The following is a 20,806-nucleotide window of genomic DNA, read 5'->3' as shown; positions in this document are numbered from 1 at the left end:
TATACCAAATTTTGGTATTGTTTTGTTATTGAGCAAATGTTAGAAAAATATCGAATTTTGACATACTGTTACTTACTTACATACTTAAAAACGCAAATCTACTCCAAATTCAAGCCAACTATTTTATTTTGGTCTGAAAAAGTCATTTGATGATCTTTATAAATTAGGGAATACCATACATTGGTATTGTAAAGTATTTAAATAAAAATATTATAAAATAAAGGTGATTCATAAAAAAAACTATTTTAAATGATGTTTAACATTCCTAAAAGTATGCTGATACATTTGAAATTGATAAGAAAAACATTTATATATTTAGACGATTAACTTTACGACAACAATAGGTTTAACGTGAAAAAATAAAATTTTTGAATGGATTTTATTTAACATTGTGTGCATTTTGCGTCATAATCGATAAACTCAAAAAAATAATGTCAATCTTTGTTAATTTGATGAAATAACTCTTTCAATACCAAAATGTTGGTATGCATGTGGTATTCGAACTTCGTTCTAAAATCCTTTTAATATTGAATTTGTGTTGAATCCTATTCAGTTGGAATCATGCATTCTCAAAAATCCCACGAAAAATGCCACGCTGCCTGGGCTATAGCCTTTCTCGTTCTGGTTTAGTTTGTTTCTCTTTCTTTGAATTTCCTGATATTTTTGCCTGCAGCTGAAACATGTTGATGCAGCAGCAGCTCGTTTTCAACAAGCGTTGATAGCTCAGTTGGTAAACGGGTAGCTAAAATGGTGTCTGCACCTTACCTGTCATGAGTTCGATTCCAGTATTCCTCTAGTTTTCTTTACCTGATATTTTTTGGCTCTCCAAGCAAGACTTCGTTTTCCTGCCTGTTCGAAGGATTTAAATATAGCATCAAAATTCTACCCATATCTCATTGCAATCCCATTAGCCAAATTGAATTCCCGTTGTAATTCTATAGAGAATTCTCATTGTTTTTTGTCCAACGAGATTTTTATTTACCCGGAAAGTTGTAATTTGTCTGGTATTAATTTGCCCTTGGAATGGCACGTTTTGGTATTGCTTTGGTCTTCCCCATACAGTTTTTTGGTATGATTTCATGGTATTATACCATCTATTACTGGGCAACCAAGGGCACATTTTGGTATTTGTTATTATGCCAAGTAATACCAAAATATGGTATTCCCGTGTTATTTACCCCTGCTCGGGCATGGTTACATTGCCACTGAAAAATAAAAACGTTTTGCTTGCCACTTAGTCTGTACCTAAGTTATTGTTTCCACATTGACTTAAAACCGTTACGCAACTTCTTAAATCTTGTAGAGCACTTCAGATAAAACGCTTCATTTAAGGGGAATTTAACGCCCTAAAAACGGTTAACGCAAAAAAGAGAAACCGTTTCGCCTTATTGCCACTTTTACTCGTACGGAGAGTGTCCAATTTCACCCTTTAGCCATAGGTCGAACGAGTCGATTTACAGGACGGGGTCACAAGAGTCACATTTCACCGAGGAGTGTCCTGCCCCTCGGGCTCGGAAGACGCAAACGTTATCTCATCTGTCTTAAGTATGTTTATGTTGCAACCTTTTCCTTTCTTATGTTTTTCTCAACAAAAATTTCGTAGTAGTTTCGCACTGGCTGAAATAAACCATGAATGATGGCGGGAAGGTCGTTTAGTACAATTTTCAGCCTTTTTTCGCCTCACTCTTTTTTCGGGACCCTCGGCGAGAAGCCGAACAAAAATATGGTAATTTAGCACACACTGATGAAGCCGCCCGATACAGTTGAGCGCAGCAGCTGGGCGGTCTGAGCGAAAAAATTACCGCCATTTCTTGTCTTGTCGCTTGATGTTTTGCCGACCAACCAAACTGTTTTTGCGGCATTTTAGCACTACCATAAAACCCGAAAAGGACGCGAAAGTGAGCGGTCGATTAGTGTCGTTAATAAATCAGGCTGCCTAATTTGGGCTTTGCGCGAAATCAGTGTGAAGATAATAAACTATATGCTCTAATAATGTGGCTGATTGAATCGGCCGGTTAAGGTTGAAATTTAAAAGTCACAAAATGGATTTGTAGTGTCGAACCCCTCAACTCACCGTTTCTGAGAACCACTCAAAATGTACTCAATCCCTGCACAATTCAACCCAACATGCTACTGCAAGTACTCCCCCCAGTCCTTTGATACCTTTCCGATTGATTTATCGACATGCTGGCTATAAATACCTACTTGTTGACTGAGATGCATCATCGCATCGGAAGATCGCTCAAATTTTGTTATGGCCCTGTTTATTCGACTAACGAGTTATTTTTATCCATCATTCGTATTTGTACCGGGAATCGATTCCTCAAAGGTAATCGGTTCACTTTTGTGGCGTTGTGATTCTCACGGGACAACAAGAAAACAATAACTTATTTCTCGCGTCAGCACGTTAAAGGGTAATGTATGTTGTTATGAGCTTATTTGGATTTATACTTCATCTGGGATCTAAGATAATTTAAGCTTTGAAAATATTTTATTCCTCGAAAACAGAATTTATTTGAATTCTGTAGAATTCATTTTAATTACGTATTTTTTCGCATTTTGTCATTAAGGCTGGTACAAGTTTTATTGAAAGTTTTTGTCTCCCCCCTACAAAGTTGGTCCGAAAAATAAGGGGGCAAAACCAATATTTTTTCAAAAAACTGCAATCATTCTCCTGCGTTTAGAATCATTTTAACCATGTTTGGGTTGATTTAAAAATCTTGTGAATTTAAAAAAAAAATTCGATGTTCATTTTTGCAAAATGGTTTTTTTTCTCTAAAATGTTTGTTTTTGTCAAATCTTGCTTTATTTGAAAACTAATGCAAAAAAAATGATTGCAAAACAACTGAACTAGTGTAAAATGCATTTTAAAACTTATTTTCTATGCAAACGTAGAAACTATAGCTTGTTATATCAATATTTATATTTTGTTTTATTTTTTTGCCAGAGCCGAGGGACAAAAACTTTGAAAAATATTTGCATCGGCCTAATCTGAATTAATTTAACTCATTTATGTTATTTTGGAAATAACTATGATACAAAATGTCGATTAAAAACCATTTCTGATTACTTTTTTTTTAATTTCCATGCAAAAAAAAAAAATTACAAGACAACATTTTTTCGACGGATCAACTATGGTCCCTTTGGAACAAGCTGTCAAGTAGGACCTTATCGGTGAAAAAGGGCCGCGAAGTTTTTTTTAATTGATTTAAAAATTCATTTTAATTACTTTGCGGTCATTCAAAGGCTCATTGTACTCAGAAAAAATAAGCTTTATCGTTGTGAACAATAATATCGAAAATTTTAGCTTCATTTTAGGACACACTTGTTGGAAAAAATTCCATTCAAATAAAAAATCTAAACAAAAATCTCTAAAAAGTATGCGACTGTCTACTGAATTGCTCACAATGCAAAAAATATTTTACTTGATATGTATATTGTATAAATGCATCATGAAGTTAATTTTGGAAAGTTTTTTTCATGTTTCGAAGCACTATTAATGTTTTAAAAAATTAAAGAATGTTGAATGAATATTTTTGAAATTGATGTTGAATTTTTGATATCTCGCATACTTTTTCAAAAGGTCCTATGTACATAGGAAACCCATGGCGCATTGGTGGTTTTAAGAAAGTAATCTAGAAATTTTATAAAATTATTCTTTTTTTCTTCCCATACCTTCTTCCTTTCCTTAATATCAGGACAAAATTGAAAAAAAAACTATACTTTTTAAACATTGTTTTTTTTTCATTTTTTAAGCAAATGATAAATTTAAAGCTTTTTACATTTTTTTAAATTTTAGGACCATGTTGAAAAAACTGCGATAAATCCCAAGATTTTTTTTGATTGGGTTTGGATACCTTGAAATGTTTTACAAAACCATAATTGTAATCATGCCTTAAGTATTGAGTGATAATTTTGTTTAAAAATTTGAAAAATAATTTAGAAATTGAACATTACTCAGAACCAAGAGACAAAAAACTTAATCCAATGTTTAAATAACCTTTTTTTAAAGAAAAAGCAGCTCAGTTTAAAAGAATTATCAACAACTAAAAAAAAGTGTTAATCATTCGATTTATTTTAATTTTATTTTTCTCTTTTCCATTTCATTTAATTTATTTCGTTGTTTAAACATTACTTGTGCGAAGCTACTATCCTAAGCTGAGATGTGGACTACCTTTCAACAGCTGATTAATTCAAAGTTGGGAACAGAGTTTGCGAGTGTTTAAAAAAAGAGTAGATCTGCTTAAGGAAAAAAGTTACATAATCTTTTATTAATCTTCGAAATAGTTTTTTTTTCTCTTTGATATCTTACAAACTTTCGTTTTTTGCAATTGCAAAGTAAACAAAAGTACACCTGATTTAAAATTGAAGACACAGGTATTTTGCAGATTTCTGTGAAATAAACCATGAAATTTTCTGTTCAAATATAGAAAATCAGACTTCTTTAAGAAAAATAATAACATAAATTTAAAGTGATTTTCGAATGAGTGTGGTCACAAGCAATGATTTTTAAGTAGAACAATTGTTATTTGATTTTTTTGCAAAAAAAAAATCTGAATTTAGTGTCCAAAACCCCGATGAGTCAGATTCACAATCTTCTACCTTACCGTTAACTGATCCACGCTGGCCCACAAAAGTTCATTCCCATGCTGCCACTCGTCCTGGCCATAAAAGGGCTTCTGGAGGGCCCAAGCCCTACCCCGTGTCCAACCCCAACAAAACTCCACCACCACCGAGAGTCCATCAAACCAAAAAACGATAAATCACTTTCCGCGTGTGCGGTGTATGATTTTCTTTTTTCTGCACTCTTTGTACCAACACTAAAAGAATACACACGATTTATGACCCATATTTCAACTGAATTCAGTCCGCGACGTCGGATCTCTAAACATAACCTCTATCGCTGCTGACTGACTGATTCCCCGAGCGCAGACAGACTTTTGGATGAATCACGCTGATGGTTTGAGCAGGCATAAATAAATCCGACTTGGCGCGCTTAAGCGGCTTTTCACGCGCGATGATGAATTGTTTAATAGCTGTCGGAAAAGCGTCGGATAATTCACGCCCCCCTGGGGAGGTAATCGATTTTTCGTGCCAGATTTCTGCACGTCACGCAAATTTGCATAAATCGGTCAGATTATGATAGCTTAAGCAGCTGCTTAGGATGTATTTATGGTAGACTTATTAAGTATGGCTAATCCTGGTGGTTGAAGAAATAAATTGAAGCTTTAAAAGCTCATCGGTTGCAATGGCCGCTTGAGCCGAGGTCAAGTGTTCAAGTGGTGTCATTCGCCTCCCCTTCTGCAAGCTTCTTGATATCCGACGACAGCGAAGAAAGAGATGTGTCTGAGTCAGGCGTTGTTTGTCCCGCTTCTTGGCCATATTTGCCGTTGGTATCGGTGGAATGTGAACCGGACAGCTTGTGGACAGGACAGTTTACCCAAAGCTGGATCAACCGCCCCCCACACGAACACAGAAGCCGATGACTGCTGGTGGAGCTTTCAATGGCTTAACTTTGTCGGTACAAAATCGAACATGGTACCAGCAGCATTCAGTTCCTTACCCTTGCTTGACCGTTAGAATCTTGTCACGTTCGAGGTTCCGCTAGCTAGGCAAAGCTTGGGATACAAAACGAGACCACCGAGCAAAACGATACCGGTCAACTGATAGCCAAATCGGAAAGAGTGTGACAGTTGACCCTTGAGCAGTTATTTCATAAATGTTAACAATAATTAAATTTAAATGAAAGTATTTTAAATATATTTGTTGGAATGACTATTGTTATGATAATGACCTCAATCCGTACTTTTCGTAACCAACCTGTAAATTCTACATTATCCAAGTTACAGTCCAGCAACCTTCCCCGGAGCGAAGAGAGGCATGCATGGTCAGCGGAAAGTGGTGTAGCATTCACTCGGGGAGGTCAGGGAAAATAAATTCTATTTCATTTCTGCTCTTGTCACGGCCCATTTATAGACAAACAGAATCGAGACGAGACGAGACAAGCCACGACAGCGAGACCCACATACCGATCCATCTGGTACTGACCGGCGGCGTGCTCACAACAACCGACAACGTACGCCGGTCAAGCCGTTCCAACACGGTCGTTTTGTTGGTTTTCCATTATCAACGCGGCCAGAAATAGTCACACAGCACTTTGGATTGCAGTTCGGAGCTTAGAACTTTTCAAAGCTTCCGAAAATGAGGTTGATTTGCTGTCAGCACGTGTCGGTTGAAGGTCTAGGGAGGCCCCGCCGACCGTTATTCACTGGAATTAATGACTACCTGTTTGGGGTGCCACCCTATCAACACAGTGCAACTCGTGGGGCTCATCGACAAGGTGTTAAATAATGAACGGGGCACACCTCGAAGCTGCCAGCGAGAACCCTTCAAATTCTTGGTCCGCGTAACACCTCGGCACTCCACGGGGTGCTTTTCTGGGGGGTCTGGCGATAGTCAGCTCAGCACAGGTCAGTGTTAATTAAGAAGCCTACCGCCTATCGTTTGGAATGGGATTTTATGAACTAAAGGGTGCATGATGTTGTTCAAGAGTGGAATTTGAAAGGAATTTAATTATATCGCAGAATGATGATTTACTGTTGTTTATTAAGGTTTTGCACTTAAGTGTCTTCAACAACTCAACTTTAGGGGTTACACACATGTAAATCGTCAAAAATGTCAGAGGTAGGTATGAGCACACATTTAAACTTTTTTTTTATCTTTTTCCAGGGCATTAGAATGAACATTTTGAAATTTGGTTGTTTCATTGCGATTTTCTACACCCCTTAACTAAACACATTTATGATCCAAGATGGTGACCAGTATAATTTGGTAATTAATAAATTTATTTTGCAATCAAGCGGACAACAAAAAACGCTAATTTAACTAGTTTAGGGGCGGTGATCTCGAATTTACCGAAAATTCTAAAAAAAAATTTTGCGTATATTATCCAAAATGGCGGTGGTGAAATGTTGAAAATATTCAGGTTGTTATGTAACAAGGGAAGTGTGTTCCAGAAATCAAATTCCAGTTCATCGGCCCCAAATAAGTTTTATTGGAAGTATGGGCTTACAGATATAAGCTAATTGAATTGCTCATAAGTAAAAACAGACTATTTTTTTAGTGCAGTTCAGTGGATGGTAGTAACCTGAATAGTAAATTAGCTTAAATCATAAAAAAAACTAGTTATTTTGAAAAGTGGTCCAAGACAATCTTATGGGAAATTGGACGAGCTTTCCGGTAAAATTATTTTAGAGACTGAAAATCATATAGAAATTGTCAAAAACCATCATAAAACCTTTTTTTCAACATTTTTATTTCTAAAGCCGCTGTAACTTCACAAGGAATGGACTTAGGAGAGTGGTCAATATGGAGACTTTTATGTAAAGTTGTCTAGAAAATCGATTCTCATATGGGTCATTCCATCTCAACTGTGCACGAAAAAGTGCAAATTTGAAAATTACCCTCTCTGATCCTGCTCAAATTTGGCAGAGCTGTCGATACTATCAAAACATGCAAGAATCCCGAATTTCATCCAAATCGGACCACCCCCTCCAATTTTGTACCTATGTATGTATGTATGTATGATCCCCATACCCGCAGGCAACTTGGTCCTGAAACACATGTGAGCGCTAGGTGAACAATTCGATCATCTTTTACTCCGTAATCTGTACACCCACGTGCATAAGTTTTTTTGCACGAATTTTAGTGCTACAAATGCCGGCGCATAGAACAAAATGGTTTCCCGCTTCCCTCCCCGAGCGCCGGAAATTTGTAGCGGGTGTAGGGACACTTTGCATAGACGCCCTTGCTCCCATCACGTCACTGAGGGTATGGAGCGACGAGAAATTAATAAGCATGCCCCCTTAGTCGAACCTTCATTAGAGAAGCAGGCAATCCACAACTCACAGCGAACGACCAAGGAAACACCCTACCGCGTATATAGTAATAATTTTGCTTTGTTGTCTTGAGTGATGTGTGTGTGTGTCAGAATAAATGAAAGAATACTTGTTTTATAAAAAGAACGAGCTCACCAGTTGATATCTTCTTCAAAATCAGCTTCTCTTCAAGCGTCTCGCAAGATACACCTAATATTGAAAGGCCGGTCCCCGGTTGGGCTGCTTCCGATTGCAAACGCTCCTCTCGTAATCTGCTCCATCGTTCTTCTTTTTCTCTTTTCGTCGAAACAGTGGCAATGTAATCTCCCCGCTGCAACTGTACTCCACCTTAACCGGACCCACGGCTCCGATTCCCGTTTCGTTCCTGGGATTTTGACTTCGACCAGGTCCATTCACGCGGAGATGGACTGCGCTCGCCACCTTCCCAATGCGCGTTCCAGTGTTCTCAGGTTTCCGGAAGTTGTCCATTTCCCGGTCGAACCTTCGTCGTCGGGGAAGTTTCGACGGCCTTCAGATTCCAGTTCCGCAACCTACCCGGAATGAGGTAGGTTGCGGACCACCCCCTCCAATTTTGTACCTCCCCAAAAAATCGACTTTTTGGCAATTTTTGACCAAACCTCCTAGTTTCAAACTGCTATAGCTCAGGAACCAGAAATCTTAGAAGGTCGGTCTTAGACTCAATTTTGAAGGAAAATGGACGTAGGATCCATTTCCGTGATCAAAATGTTGATTAATTTATTGTTTCTACCTGTATTGCGCAATTGAAAACTTTAAACGGCCGTATCTCAAAACACCCCATCTTATTTTTTTTATTTAACCTCACCATCGTATTCCCCGGACAATTTTACATAAGAATCACTTATCGAGAGAAATTAATATGTTGCGTTCCAGAGATATCGAATTTTAATGTTTTGTGTTTTCGAGATTACCTACATCAGCTTCATTCTCCGCATCTGCTAGAAGCACGCAGGCGGGCTGATCAATAACTGCTACCTGGTCATTTATTGAAATAATAGCAGTTTAAAACTAGGAGGTTTGGTCAAAAATCGCCAAAAAGTCGATTTTTTGGGGAGGTACAAAAATGGAGGGGGTGGTCCGATTTGGATGAAAGTCGGGATACTTGCATGTTTTGATAGTATCAACAGCTCTGCAAAATTTTAGCAGGATCGGAGAGGCTAATTTTCAAATGCTGTTCCGCTTCAGATGGATGACCCATATTCAGTTTTTGAAAATTTTGACGTTTAGAGCACTTTTCAAAAAAAACAGTTTTAGTAAATGATTTTTGTATTTTTAGGTGAGTGGCAAGAGGAATCCTGCATTTTTCGAGAGTCTTTTTGTAACATCTTAGGCTATTTTCACAAAAATGTTGAACGAAAAAAAATAGTAAGCTCACCTTCAAATTTGACTTTTAAACTTAAAAATAATACATCAATATTATCATTAAAACGTTACTTAATCCACCTAGGTGAATGGGGGCTTCCTCTTCTCGGTTCATACACAAATAAATGTATTGAGAATGTACATGTATATATAGAGAGGCGATTCGTTGATTGAGTTCTAAAATTCAACTAAATTGGTAATATTATTGTTCACAATGATAAAGCTTAATTTTCTGGGTACAATGACCCTTTGTACGACCGCAAAGGATTTAAAATGGATTTTTAAAACAATTTAAAATAATAACTTTGCGATCCTTTTTGACTGAAAGCAGAATACTTAGTATATAGTCTAGAGACTTACTAAATCGAATGCTATTCAATCCGAGTAGAAGTAAAATACGCCCATGTTCGTCGACGAAAATCCATGTAAGCAATGCACGCGAGTTTTTACACCGTGACGGCATAGGGGGATGGCGTCACTATTTTTAGACCACGTTTTCCACTTTTTCTTATCGAAACCGACTACTTTATCGACTTCATTTTGCTGGGCGAGATAGGACGCCGTCTATTTTTAGACGATGACTCAGCACTTTTGCACTTAAAAAAACCAGATGGCAGCACGATGTAACGCCACGTCCCTATGCAGTGCTCAAACGAGTCAAAATTTCCGTAAACTCTCTCCTTCTCACGCCTTGCATTCCGCTCTCACCTTCTACAGCTAAAGCGAAAATTTAAGAAAGGGTAAAAAGTGTATCGCTAACGGAGTCGATCGATGGCTCATGGATAGGTATCTAAGAACACATTACATATTGTCTTTTCCCGAAATGACTTGACTTGTCTTGGCTTGGCGAAGACGTTTTTGAGGCTATTCTGGTCCTGATTTAGGGACGACAGAATCTTAGCGTGCTGGACGCGATTCACAAAGGGAATTTTATTTCCTAAAATGACATTCGAAGCACGATGAAAAATGCTTTCGAGTGAAGTATAATAGTTCTGGGTTTTTTAGCCGGATGGGCGAACCAGCATGTGATAATGCATTGGTATCGTCAAAAATAGCAGTTTAGTGCAGATATTAGCGACTAAGCCTAATAATTCGTCGAGATATGTATCTCATTGGATTGGGTTTTGAAAAAGCTTTACAAAAATGTGCAACATGCCGAAATTTTGGTTAATTTTGGCCACGTTTTAGTCGATTTGGAGGCGGCTGAATGCAAACAGTTTTCTTAAAGTGGCTGTAACTTTGGCTAATTTCAATGGATTTTTGTCCCGTTTCAGCCGTGGATGGAGGACATTCCAGACTACCTAGTTGTGCAAAAATGAAGCAATTTTGAAACTTTTTCATCGTTTTTTGTTTTTCCATTTTAGTTTTGCAAATCGTTTTTCGTAAATATCTTTTGACAGGAAAGGGCTACGGGGAAGATTTTCAATAGCGACTTATCGGAAGCTAAGAGGGATCGAATGCAACCGGAAGTGTCCAAATCCGTTCAGCCATTTCCGAGAAATCGAAGTGCAATTTTTTGGCCAATTTTCAAGTGATTTTATATGGCATTCCTCGGAGAGGAAGCCAAAACTCGGGTTCCCCCAAAATAAAATAATCTGCCGTAAACCAATTGCGACCAGTTGGTCGCGTTCTTGTTGCACTCTTCTCATCAAGTCGAGTCGGCGTAGTGAGCTAGGGCGCGCCCTAGAATTTTATTTTTGGCCGTGGGTTCGAATCTCGTTCTCTCCCGCTCGCTCTCTGAGCTGATTTGTTTTTTTTTTTCTCTCTGCGCGTTGTCGAGCAATCTTCCGGCCGGAAGGTGCTCGACTTGGTTTTTCGAGCAATCTTCCGGCCGCTCGACTTTTGGGGCCATGCTGGACCTGATTTGAGGTCGGCGGAATCTTTGCATGCTGGACGCGATTCACAAAGGGAATTTTATTTCCTAAAATGACATTCGAAGCACGATGAAAAATGCTTTCGAGTGAAGTATAATAGTTCTGGGTTTTTTAGCCGGATGGGCGAACCAGCATGTGATAATGCATTGGTATCGTCAAAAATAGCAGTTTAGTGCAGATATTAGCGACTAAGCCTAATAATTCGTCGAGATATGTATCTCATTGGATTGGGTTTTGAAAAAGCTTTACAAAAATGTGCAACATGCCGAAATTTTGGTTAATTTTGGCCACGTTTTAGTCGATTTGGAGGCGGCTGAATGCAAACAGTTTTCTTAAAGTGGCTGTAACTTTGGCTAATTTCAATGGATTTTTGTCCCGTTTCAGCCGTGGATGGAGGACATTCCAGACTACCTAGTTGTGCAAAAATGAAGCAATTTTGAAAATTTTTCATCGTTTTTTGTTTTTCCATTTTAGTTTTGCAAATCGTTTTTCGTAAATATCTTTTGACAGGAAAGGGCTACGGGGAAGATTTTCAATAGCGACTTATCGGAAGCTAAGAGGGATCGAATGCAACCGGAAGTGTCCAAATCCGTTCAGCCATTTCCGAGAAATCGAAGTGCAATTTTTTGGCCAATTTTCAAGTGATTTTATATGGCATTCCTCGGAGAGGAAGCCAAAAAGAAAGATAATATAATTACACAAAAACAAAAAAAAATGGTAACGAAAAGTCAAATCAAGCTATCATTGCAAACACAGAATATTAAAGAGTTGATTAACTTGTAAAAAAATGACTTAACTAATGGCGGTAATAAAACAAAGTTATGTGCCAAAGGCCAAATCTTCCATTGAAAAATACAATCGTATCCATACCAAGTTCAACATGCAGTTCTTTGAATTTTTGAAAACATCACTAAAAAAAACGCCCAAATTTCTCTGCTTATTTTTTTTATTTTTTTGCTGGAAGTGACAATAAAAATTATTACCCATGGCGTAATTATTTCCCAACTTCCAAGAAATTTCATTACACACATCTTCGACTGTGCCATTTTTTTCCTCTTTTCGTTTCCTTTCTTCATTTGGGACCCCCGAAAATTACACAACCTCGACAAAAAAAAAGACCTCTAAAGAACCACTTCGTACAAGTGTTTTCATGTGTATGATTTTTTATGTCTTCAACCCAAAGTTGCCAATGCCCTTTGGGTTTCCTTTTTTTTTCTGGCGAAAAATGTGTATGTGTACAAATCTTTCCGGTTGCAAGGGCGGCAAAAATCGAACTGAAAAGTCCAAAGGAAACCCGAAAATTGAATTTGTTTAGATGACCGCGAAGTGGGCAATAAAAAAAGCGGCGGGAAAAAGGGGTACACAAACAATAAACAAGCCGACTCTCATGTTCAAGTGCAATCAAGTTGCTTGTAATAACATACTTTTTTTGGTGAAGGATTTACGTTCTAAGAAATTGAGAGGTTCTTGGGAAAGGGCGTACGCGTTTATTAATGGGTTTGAATGAGAGTGAAGATTTATTGACTTCAAGAGGAATTAAATTAACAATTTTTTAAACTATTTGTAAAGCTTAAGTAAAAAATAATAATAATTGAGTACACCCAAACTGAACTCAGCTGATATTTCGGTGATTTTTTCAGCACGAGTCGTACGAAGAGTGCTGAAAAAATCAAGTTTTGCAACGAGTTCCGTACAGCATTTTTTGCAATTCCGAAAAACATCCATTGAGTGAAATTTTAAGTCAAAAGTATTTTGTCAATAAATCGTTTAAATCAAAAAAATGTTGAAAAGTGTTACTTTTCAAAACAAGTGCTGAAAAGTAGAACTTTACAGCATTTATTTTGAAAAGTGTTGCTATTCGATTCTGTTATTTTTGGTACAGAAAAGTAGGCTATTTCGTCGTTTAAGAATGAAAGGAAAAGTAAGTAGTCTCACGACGGAATTGCAAAATAGTAGTTTATGCAACAAGTTGCAAAAAGAGGATTTTTTCAGCACGAGTCGTACATTTATCCAACGAGGTTCACCGAGTTGGATAAATACGACGAGTGCTGAAAAATCAAGTTTTGCAACGAGTTCCATACAACTTTTTTTGCAATTTCGATAAACACCCATTGAGTGAAGTTTTAAGTCGAATTTTCATGTATTTTGTCAATAAATCGCTTAAATCAAAAAAATGTTGAAAAGTGTTACTTTTCGAAACAAGTGCTGAAAAGTTCAACTTTTCAGCACCCATTTCAGTGCTGAAAAGTAGAACTTTTCAGCATTTATTTTGAAAAGTGTTGCTATTCGATTCTTTTATTTTTGGTACAGAAAAGTAGGCTATTTCGTCGTTCAAGAATGACAGGAAAAGTAAGTAGTTTCACGACGGAATTGCAAAAAAAAATATTTTGCCACTTTCTATAGGTAAAGAACATGGACTGAAGTTTATCTCGCACTTTTTTCATAGCCAATTTCCCATGTTATATCACGTGAATTCCACCCCGTTAATTGAAACCACCCTTCGTGATTCCGATCTCGCAAACGCAACCACCATATCGGTTTAATCTGTGTCAGACATCGCGCGACATCGCTGAAATGCCGCTGCTACCAACGTGTCTTCTCTCACTGCACTTTTGAGGTTTCAACCAGACGCCAACGCATTTGTCACCCACCCGCAATCCTTCTTGGCGCGAATGCACTTTGGTCGAATCGACGACAGCCAGATTTCGCCGAGATGGCCTGAATGGAGGGCACTTTTAGCATTCATTTCACTGCTGCTGTGTTTGCACCGACACTTGACGTTCTTGTGCTGCTCGCGCTGAACCTAATTGATCAATTAATTCTCTTGGTGTGCACTCGATTGTCTTAAACCGGCGGGCGACATCGGTGTCAACGGAATGCATAAACTTGGCGGGAGTCATTTACCCGGATTGGGTTGGGTGAATTTGAACTTATTTAAAAAAATAATTTTGAAAGTAATTTCATTGTCAAAAAAGATGAATATTTTAAATTTCGAAAACTTTAACAAACAATACCGATAACAGGTACGTTTACCCTGCACTCTAAAGTGGTTAAGTCCAGTAGCCAACACGTGGAAGAGACGCGAAACGAGACGGATTGTTGTGACGACCCACACACCACACATCCATCCACTCAGTGGCCACCCCCGTCAACGGCTGGTTTGATTAGTTTACATTTTCACTCAGGGGTGCACCCTGCTTCTGTGCCATCTTAAGTATCTGGTCTCGTAGTAGGCGATGTGGTCGTTACCCTAAAGAAAGTGGTTAGTAAACGTATTCCATTTTTTTTCTTCTCCAATTAACTCGTTTAAATTTTGAAAAGAGTCATAATTCGAATATATTTACCTTAAAGATGGCCATTCTAACGTAAGCCGAAACGTCACAAACGTCATTTCTTTACACAAATTCCAGCAAAATAAAAAAAACAATTCTCAGAATTAACCAAAACAAAAACAATCAATCACAACTTCCACGTCCGCTTGTCTGTGGCTATCATATGCATTCAATTAAAGTGTCGGCATCACGCGACGACGACTACGGCGGCGGCCCTGGAGATGGCAGACACTTTGACCAGATTGAATGGTCAGCTTGGTGCGGTCATTAAAATGTTTTACAAACAGCAATCATGCGTTATTTGCAAGAAAGGGGATGACTCGTCAAGATACTGAGGAATTTTCAAGCATTTTTTTTTTTCAAAATATTAATGAATCAGTTCAAAAATGGTTTGAAAAATAAACGAAACCCTGAAATCTATTTTTGCTTAAAAATCTTTAACGTCTACAACTTATCCAAATGTATATTTTTTAAATTAATCACTTTCTTTTAAAAATAGCTTTCAATTTAATGTCAAAATATTTATGCAGTATTTTTTGGTTAGGAACTAGAAGGCCAAGTTTTAATGTAAGTAGTAGCTAATGATAACATTCTATAACAAGAAATATAAAAACAAACAAAAATCTAAAAAATAATGGATTTTTTAATAGAGCCTCGCTGTCAAAAAATAATAAAAAAAGATTTAAAAAATGCAAATTTTACTACCTCTGTTTATTTTTTAAAATGTCCATTTGTTTTCTTTTATTGCTGGATTATGTATTCTCTATTACTAAGGAGTATTTCAAAACTCACCCATAAGTTGAAAAAAATGTTCAGAGAATCGTCTAAAAAAACTGTAAACCTAAATTTTTTTTTTTATTTTTCCCACAGATTGATACAAGACACGAAAACATTACCAAATATATTTTAAAATTCGCAAATATTGTTTACGCTTGGCTAGTAGCGTGACTGTATAGATGGCTGTTGCAATTATTTATATATATTTTTTCATTTTCTGTTCAAAACTATGCTTGAATATTTATAAAAGGTCTCCACAAAAACTTTTATAAGATTCGTTATGGTATTGTCTGCATTATTTTGAATATTTTTGCTTGAAAAACATTCAAATTTCATTTTTCAATATTTTATTATACGAAGATCAGAAAAATTGTTCAGATTTTCGTTAATTAAAACTGAAAAAGTGAATAATTTGCTTTTTTCGTTGTCTTATTTTTGATGGTTAAGTTAAAATATGACCTCTAAACTATTGTAAAGTGATTAAGAATTTTAATATCCAAGATGGTGGCCAAAATGGCGATGATGAAATACATATTGAAAAAATCATTTGGTAATTCAATAGGCAGCGAACCATTCAAATATGAATAAAATGAGGCGGAGAACTCGAATTTGATGTTAAAAGTAGGCCATTGCTAATATTTTTTGAAGATTTTGTCGCTCGACTACACAGTAAAATCATCATTAGTACAGTCTAGACTCGATTATCCAAAGCCTCGATTTCGGTTGTTTCGATTATCTGTAATTCGATTATCTGAAGGTTTGTATTGGGCCGCCATCTCGGATTTAAAAATTTTATACTTAAGCTCAACAAAATTTTCCGAGGCCTTCGGGTAATCGATTCTAAACTGTTTTCAAAATATCTAAGTATTGACGAATTTTTTTCACGACTTTTTGTGGTACTGTAAATTGGAATTTAACAAAAATTCAAAATATTTTTAAGTTGATCAAACAAATAAAAAATATAAAAAATTGAAATAACAAGCCATGGTTCAACATTTGAATAAAAAAGGGGTTTAAATTGTATTTTACACTCGCCCAGATGTTTTTCAATCTTGAGTTTTCAAAATATCGAAGTATTGGCAAAAAAAATTTTTGTCGAAAAAAATCTTTTTGCAGTACTGTACAACGGAATTTCACAAAAAAAATAATTTTGATCGATCTCAAACATGGTAAATATGATTTTAAACGCAGGAAAATGCATTTCAATTTTTTTTTCGGTTCGTAAAACTTTTTTTCCATTCAAATTTTGAAGTATATTGAACATATATTTTTGCCCCTGCTTTTTCGGACCGATTTTGAAGAGGGCGACATAAACTTCAAAAAATATTTGCAACGGCCTTTTTGCAATATTATTATCTAAAAAAAATACTTTCTAGTTTTTGCGCTACAAAATAATATTTTGATGCATTTTTCAACTGTGAAATAATTCCATCAAAAGCTCCCTCTCACCATACTAAACTCTCATTTCATGCTCCTTCTCACTTCCAACATAACTCACCCCTCACTCCTTTCTCACAAATTTTTTCACTCTTCACGCTACAACATGCATTCCTAAATCAAAACAAACAAACAAAATGTTCCGGTATTTTTTTTCTCTCCATTCCACACACCGCCTTCTCAATACTGAGAGTGAACCGTTGAGTCAAGAGAGCACGGAGAGAACAACTCCATTTCTCTCACCTTCCATTCAACTGGTTGCTCGCAATTCACTCACCCCCGAAACCGGTTGATTCACTCACGTTCACCGCAACGTTGCGCGCACTCCCTTGCGCGCACGATACCAAGTTCATTCTTGATATTCAGCCTACTCGGATATCAAAACACGATTTCCGATTCATTCGCCAGTGAGCCATCGTCGCGGAGCGACGTTCGTTCGTGCGTTCGTTCGATCCAAAAAGGACGTATCGTAATTTTCGTCATTTGCGTGAACACCGCCGCCGCTGTTTGAACAAGTGTTGTTGTGTGAATACGATGACGCTCGCGCGTGACTTTATCCGTCGTACCGGTGATTAGGATGGGTTCGTGATACAAAACAACGAAAAAAAACGCGAGGGTCGCTTGCGATGCAATTGTGAGTGAAAGGATCATCTTTGGGATTCTTGGAGGAAATTTTATATTGTTATTGAATAAATTCAAATCAGTGATACGAAAAAGTGTGAGCACATGCACAATCATCGAAGAAGAAGAAGGGGCAGCTTGAAAGCGAAAGAGTGAGAGTGCCAAAATGTAATGATAAATGATTGATTGAATTTTTGCTCGAATCACGAGTGAGTTTTTTTATTTATCGTCGGAGCGTACACTCATTAGCTCTGCTGGTGGTTGGTTGAAGCAGATTTGGTGAATGCAAAGTAATTGCCATCGGCGAGCAGTGGTCAAGTACGGCGAATCTGAAGTGAAGTTTTTTGTTGTGGTCGATTGAGAAAGTGGAGGAAATCGATGGTTCAAAAATAATGTGAAAATTACTTGCAAGTTTCGATGCTGAGTCTTTTTTGTGTGGTTCGCAAAGTATGGTAAAAGTGGCAAGAAACGAGTGGCAGAGGGGAAAAAAATCACAGCTTCTGATTTAACAGTGTGAAACACAAATTAATCGAGTAAATTCCGTGGCGTGGCGCGAAAAGATAAATCCGCCAAGTCACGGCAAGTTCAAACCGTCCATCAACCAGAAGCTCTACCTCAACGGAAAAAGTAGTGGCGCGAGTTGCGAGTGCGATTAATTAGCTAATTGGAAGTGTGTAACGAGACGAGAAGAAGCAGGAGGAAAATAAGGCAGTTCTAAATCGGCGCAGATCACGCAAGGTCGAGATTTGCTCGAGGCCGGAAATCAATAGCAGCTGCTGAACCGGTTCGCTGAGTTACTTGTGAAAAGTTTATTGTCACGCAAGGAAAAGAAGCAGAAGACAGCTACAGAACCATGCCACATCCGATGTCACCGCAGTCTCCGACGCCGACGCTGCTCAGCAGCAGCCGCGGAAGCAGTTTCCTGGTGGAGTACGACTACGATGAGCCGAAGCCGGCGAAGGTTAGCATCAGAGAAACAATCAAATTAAAATCAATGAGTCCTAATTCTCAGAATCCTCCACGCAAATCTGCTTTGTCTGTTTGTCACTACCACACCAATCGCTACTGAACATTCTCTTTTCTGCTTTTTCTCTCACTCGAATCGGTTGATACAGCGAATGATCGATCGGCTGTGTCTTAATCATTGATTCGATTGCTTAACATCAATGTTGTCGGAAACAACCTGCTATTTTTTGTTTAGGCATCATCAAACTTTTAATAAAAAAAAAGTCATTATTTTTACTTTAGATTTTTAAAACCTCCAAATTTGAAGTTCAAACGTTCTTTTCCTACAGTGTAACGTTTCTTTTCCCAACTGAAATTTACCTCCAAAAAGTGAAACATGACTTTCGTGAGATTCTTTGTAGTCTGGCCGGGCACAAGTGGAGTGTTCGTCGTCCAGCAGTCAGTTGTAATGCAAGTGTGCTGTACCAACCTAAACCAAAAGTGGCAGCACCAGTAGCAGGGCACATTTCGGTGCGCTTTAAACACCCTTTTAGAAGAGCTCTCCACTGCTGAAGGCAACAAACAAGAGAACAACAACATCAACTCCGCTAAAATCGATATCATTCCCTCCGGTTGAAGTCAGTGGCTTCGTTTGAAGTTCCAACCTGGTGGTGATGCTGCGCTGCCAACTCCGCGGATGACTGCAAATTGTAATACACTTTATCTTGCACGGTTCGAGGATGCACCGTGGTTATTTACAGTGCAGTTGTTCAAAATTATAGAGCTGTTCTTCGAGGCGCGCTGTCACTGGCCGGCAAGTGTCTCATTATCGAAATTAACATAACCACAAGTGGGCAGCTCGCTCTTCAAAGAGAAAGTCGTTGAAGAACTTTCGACTTTTTGCTCCAATTTTGCAGCGCCTTTTTTCTCGGTGTGTCCCACCATTTAAGCTGATGTTTTTGCGCAAAACAAGTGGGCACCACGTGATAAAATCACCGTCATGCTCTGTAGGGCTCCCGTACTGCATAGTCTAGAGTTCCCTTCTTTGGCCAGTGCCATAACCAACCCGCCCCTCGGGTTCACGACATCGAAAGTTGGCCGGGGCGACGACGACAGACGCCGGCACGTTTTATGGGCACTTTTCGGTTTTGCACTTCTAGAATCCCCGGTGCAACGTAAAATCAATGTTTTATAGGGTGTTGAAAAGTTGATTTTTGAATCTCGGTTATTTCATGTTGGGATTAAAGGTGTTAATAGTAGTTTATGCAACAAGTTGCAAAAAGATGATTTTTTTCAGCACGAGTCGTACATTTATAAATACGACGAGTGTTGAAAAAATCAAGTTTTACAGCGAGTTCCATGAAACATTTTTTTCAATTCCGAAAAACACCGTTTGAGTGGAATTATAAGTCAAATGTTTATGTATTTTGTCAATTAACCGTTTGAATAAAAAAAATTCGAAACAAGTGCTGAAAAGTTCAACTTTTCAGCATCCATTTCAGTGCTGAAAAGTAGAACAGCATACTATTCGAAAATGACAGGACAAGTAAGTAGTTTCACGACAGAATTACAAAAAAATGATGTTATAAACCTCCAGTTATCAATTGTTCGATATTTTATTATTATGTTAGAGTAATTTTTAACAATTTTTGTTCAACTTAAATTTTACCTATTATGTTTTCTTATTTTGTCGCATTTTTTCAAATTTCAAGTCAAATATTTAATTCATTAAAAAAACTCCTGTTTCACATCTTTTTTAGATCAGAACTCAAAACTTAAAAATTAAATGCTTTGAAAGTGTATTAAAGGATGACGTTGGAGATTCAGTTCAACTTGCTGATTTTTACACCGCGGTAGTTAGGCGGCTATAATCTCCCGTCACTCACAGCGAAGGAGAAACGTGATTTTATCTCGCGTTGATTCAATAATCTGAAGTTCTCGCAAAAATTTGACTTTTATTTTGTGAAAACTTCTGAATAATTCGGCCGTTCCTTCGATAATTTCGCTAAAAATCAGAGGGTAAATATTGATAATTGCTGAAAATAAAAATAGAAATATTGAAAAACATGTACAATTGATTTAAACTATTTAAAATGTGTTTTAAAACGTTTGTTTTTGTATTTCAATCAAATTGGGCCATTTTATTTTTTTAAATTTTGAATTTTCTGACCTCACATCGGAAAATGACATATAAAATAAGGAAAAACCATATTTCAAAAATTCATTTATATTTTGCATATTTTCGTTATACTGTGCACTTTGTGGCACTTTTTGCTTTGAAATTTTGAAACCTTTATTTGATTTTTTTTAGTAAAAATTGTAAGAAGTTGAACTCTATTCAAAATATCGTTTGATGCTAGACTGTAATTTAAAAAATAAAAAAAAGTACACGGATAGAACATTTGTAAGCAAATCCAAGTAGCTTCCTGTTGCCGAATTGGACAACATTGAAATGTTTCCAAAATCGTCAAATTTTTGTTTGATTTTGTGAACAATGTTGTCGATTTTGAAAACCTTTACAACGAAATAAAAAAATGTTGAC

The 20,806-nt window shown here is 37.3% G+C and overlaps 1 protein-coding gene across 2 annotated transcripts in view; it reads left to right on the top strand.

Moving 5' to 3' along the window:
- The window catches only part of LOC120426683 (breast cancer anti-estrogen resistance protein 1), a 122,218-nt gene that overhangs the window by 24,409 nt on the left and 77,003 nt on the right, over nucleotides 1-20,806 (top strand). The window contains exon 1 of one of the 2 annotated variants that reach the window (XM_039591469.2): nucleotides 17,091-18,280. The exons of the other annotated variant lie outside the window; for it this stretch is intronic. Coding sequence (XP_039447403.1) covers nucleotides 18,173-18,280 — 108 coding nt within the window. The 5' untranslated portion in view covers nucleotides 17,091-18,172. Of the gene's footprint in view, nucleotides 1-17,090; nucleotides 18,281-20,806 lie in introns of those variants that run through there. 2 annotated transcript variants of the gene reach the window in all.

This window comes from Culex pipiens, chromosome 3 (genome assembly GCF_016801865.2).
Source record: "Culex pipiens pallens isolate TS chromosome 3, TS_CPP_V2, whole genome shotgun sequence".
NCBI lineage: Eukaryota > Metazoa > Arthropoda > Insecta > Diptera > Culicidae > Culex > Culex pipiens.
This window is presented reverse-complemented; position numbering and strand designations above follow the sequence as displayed.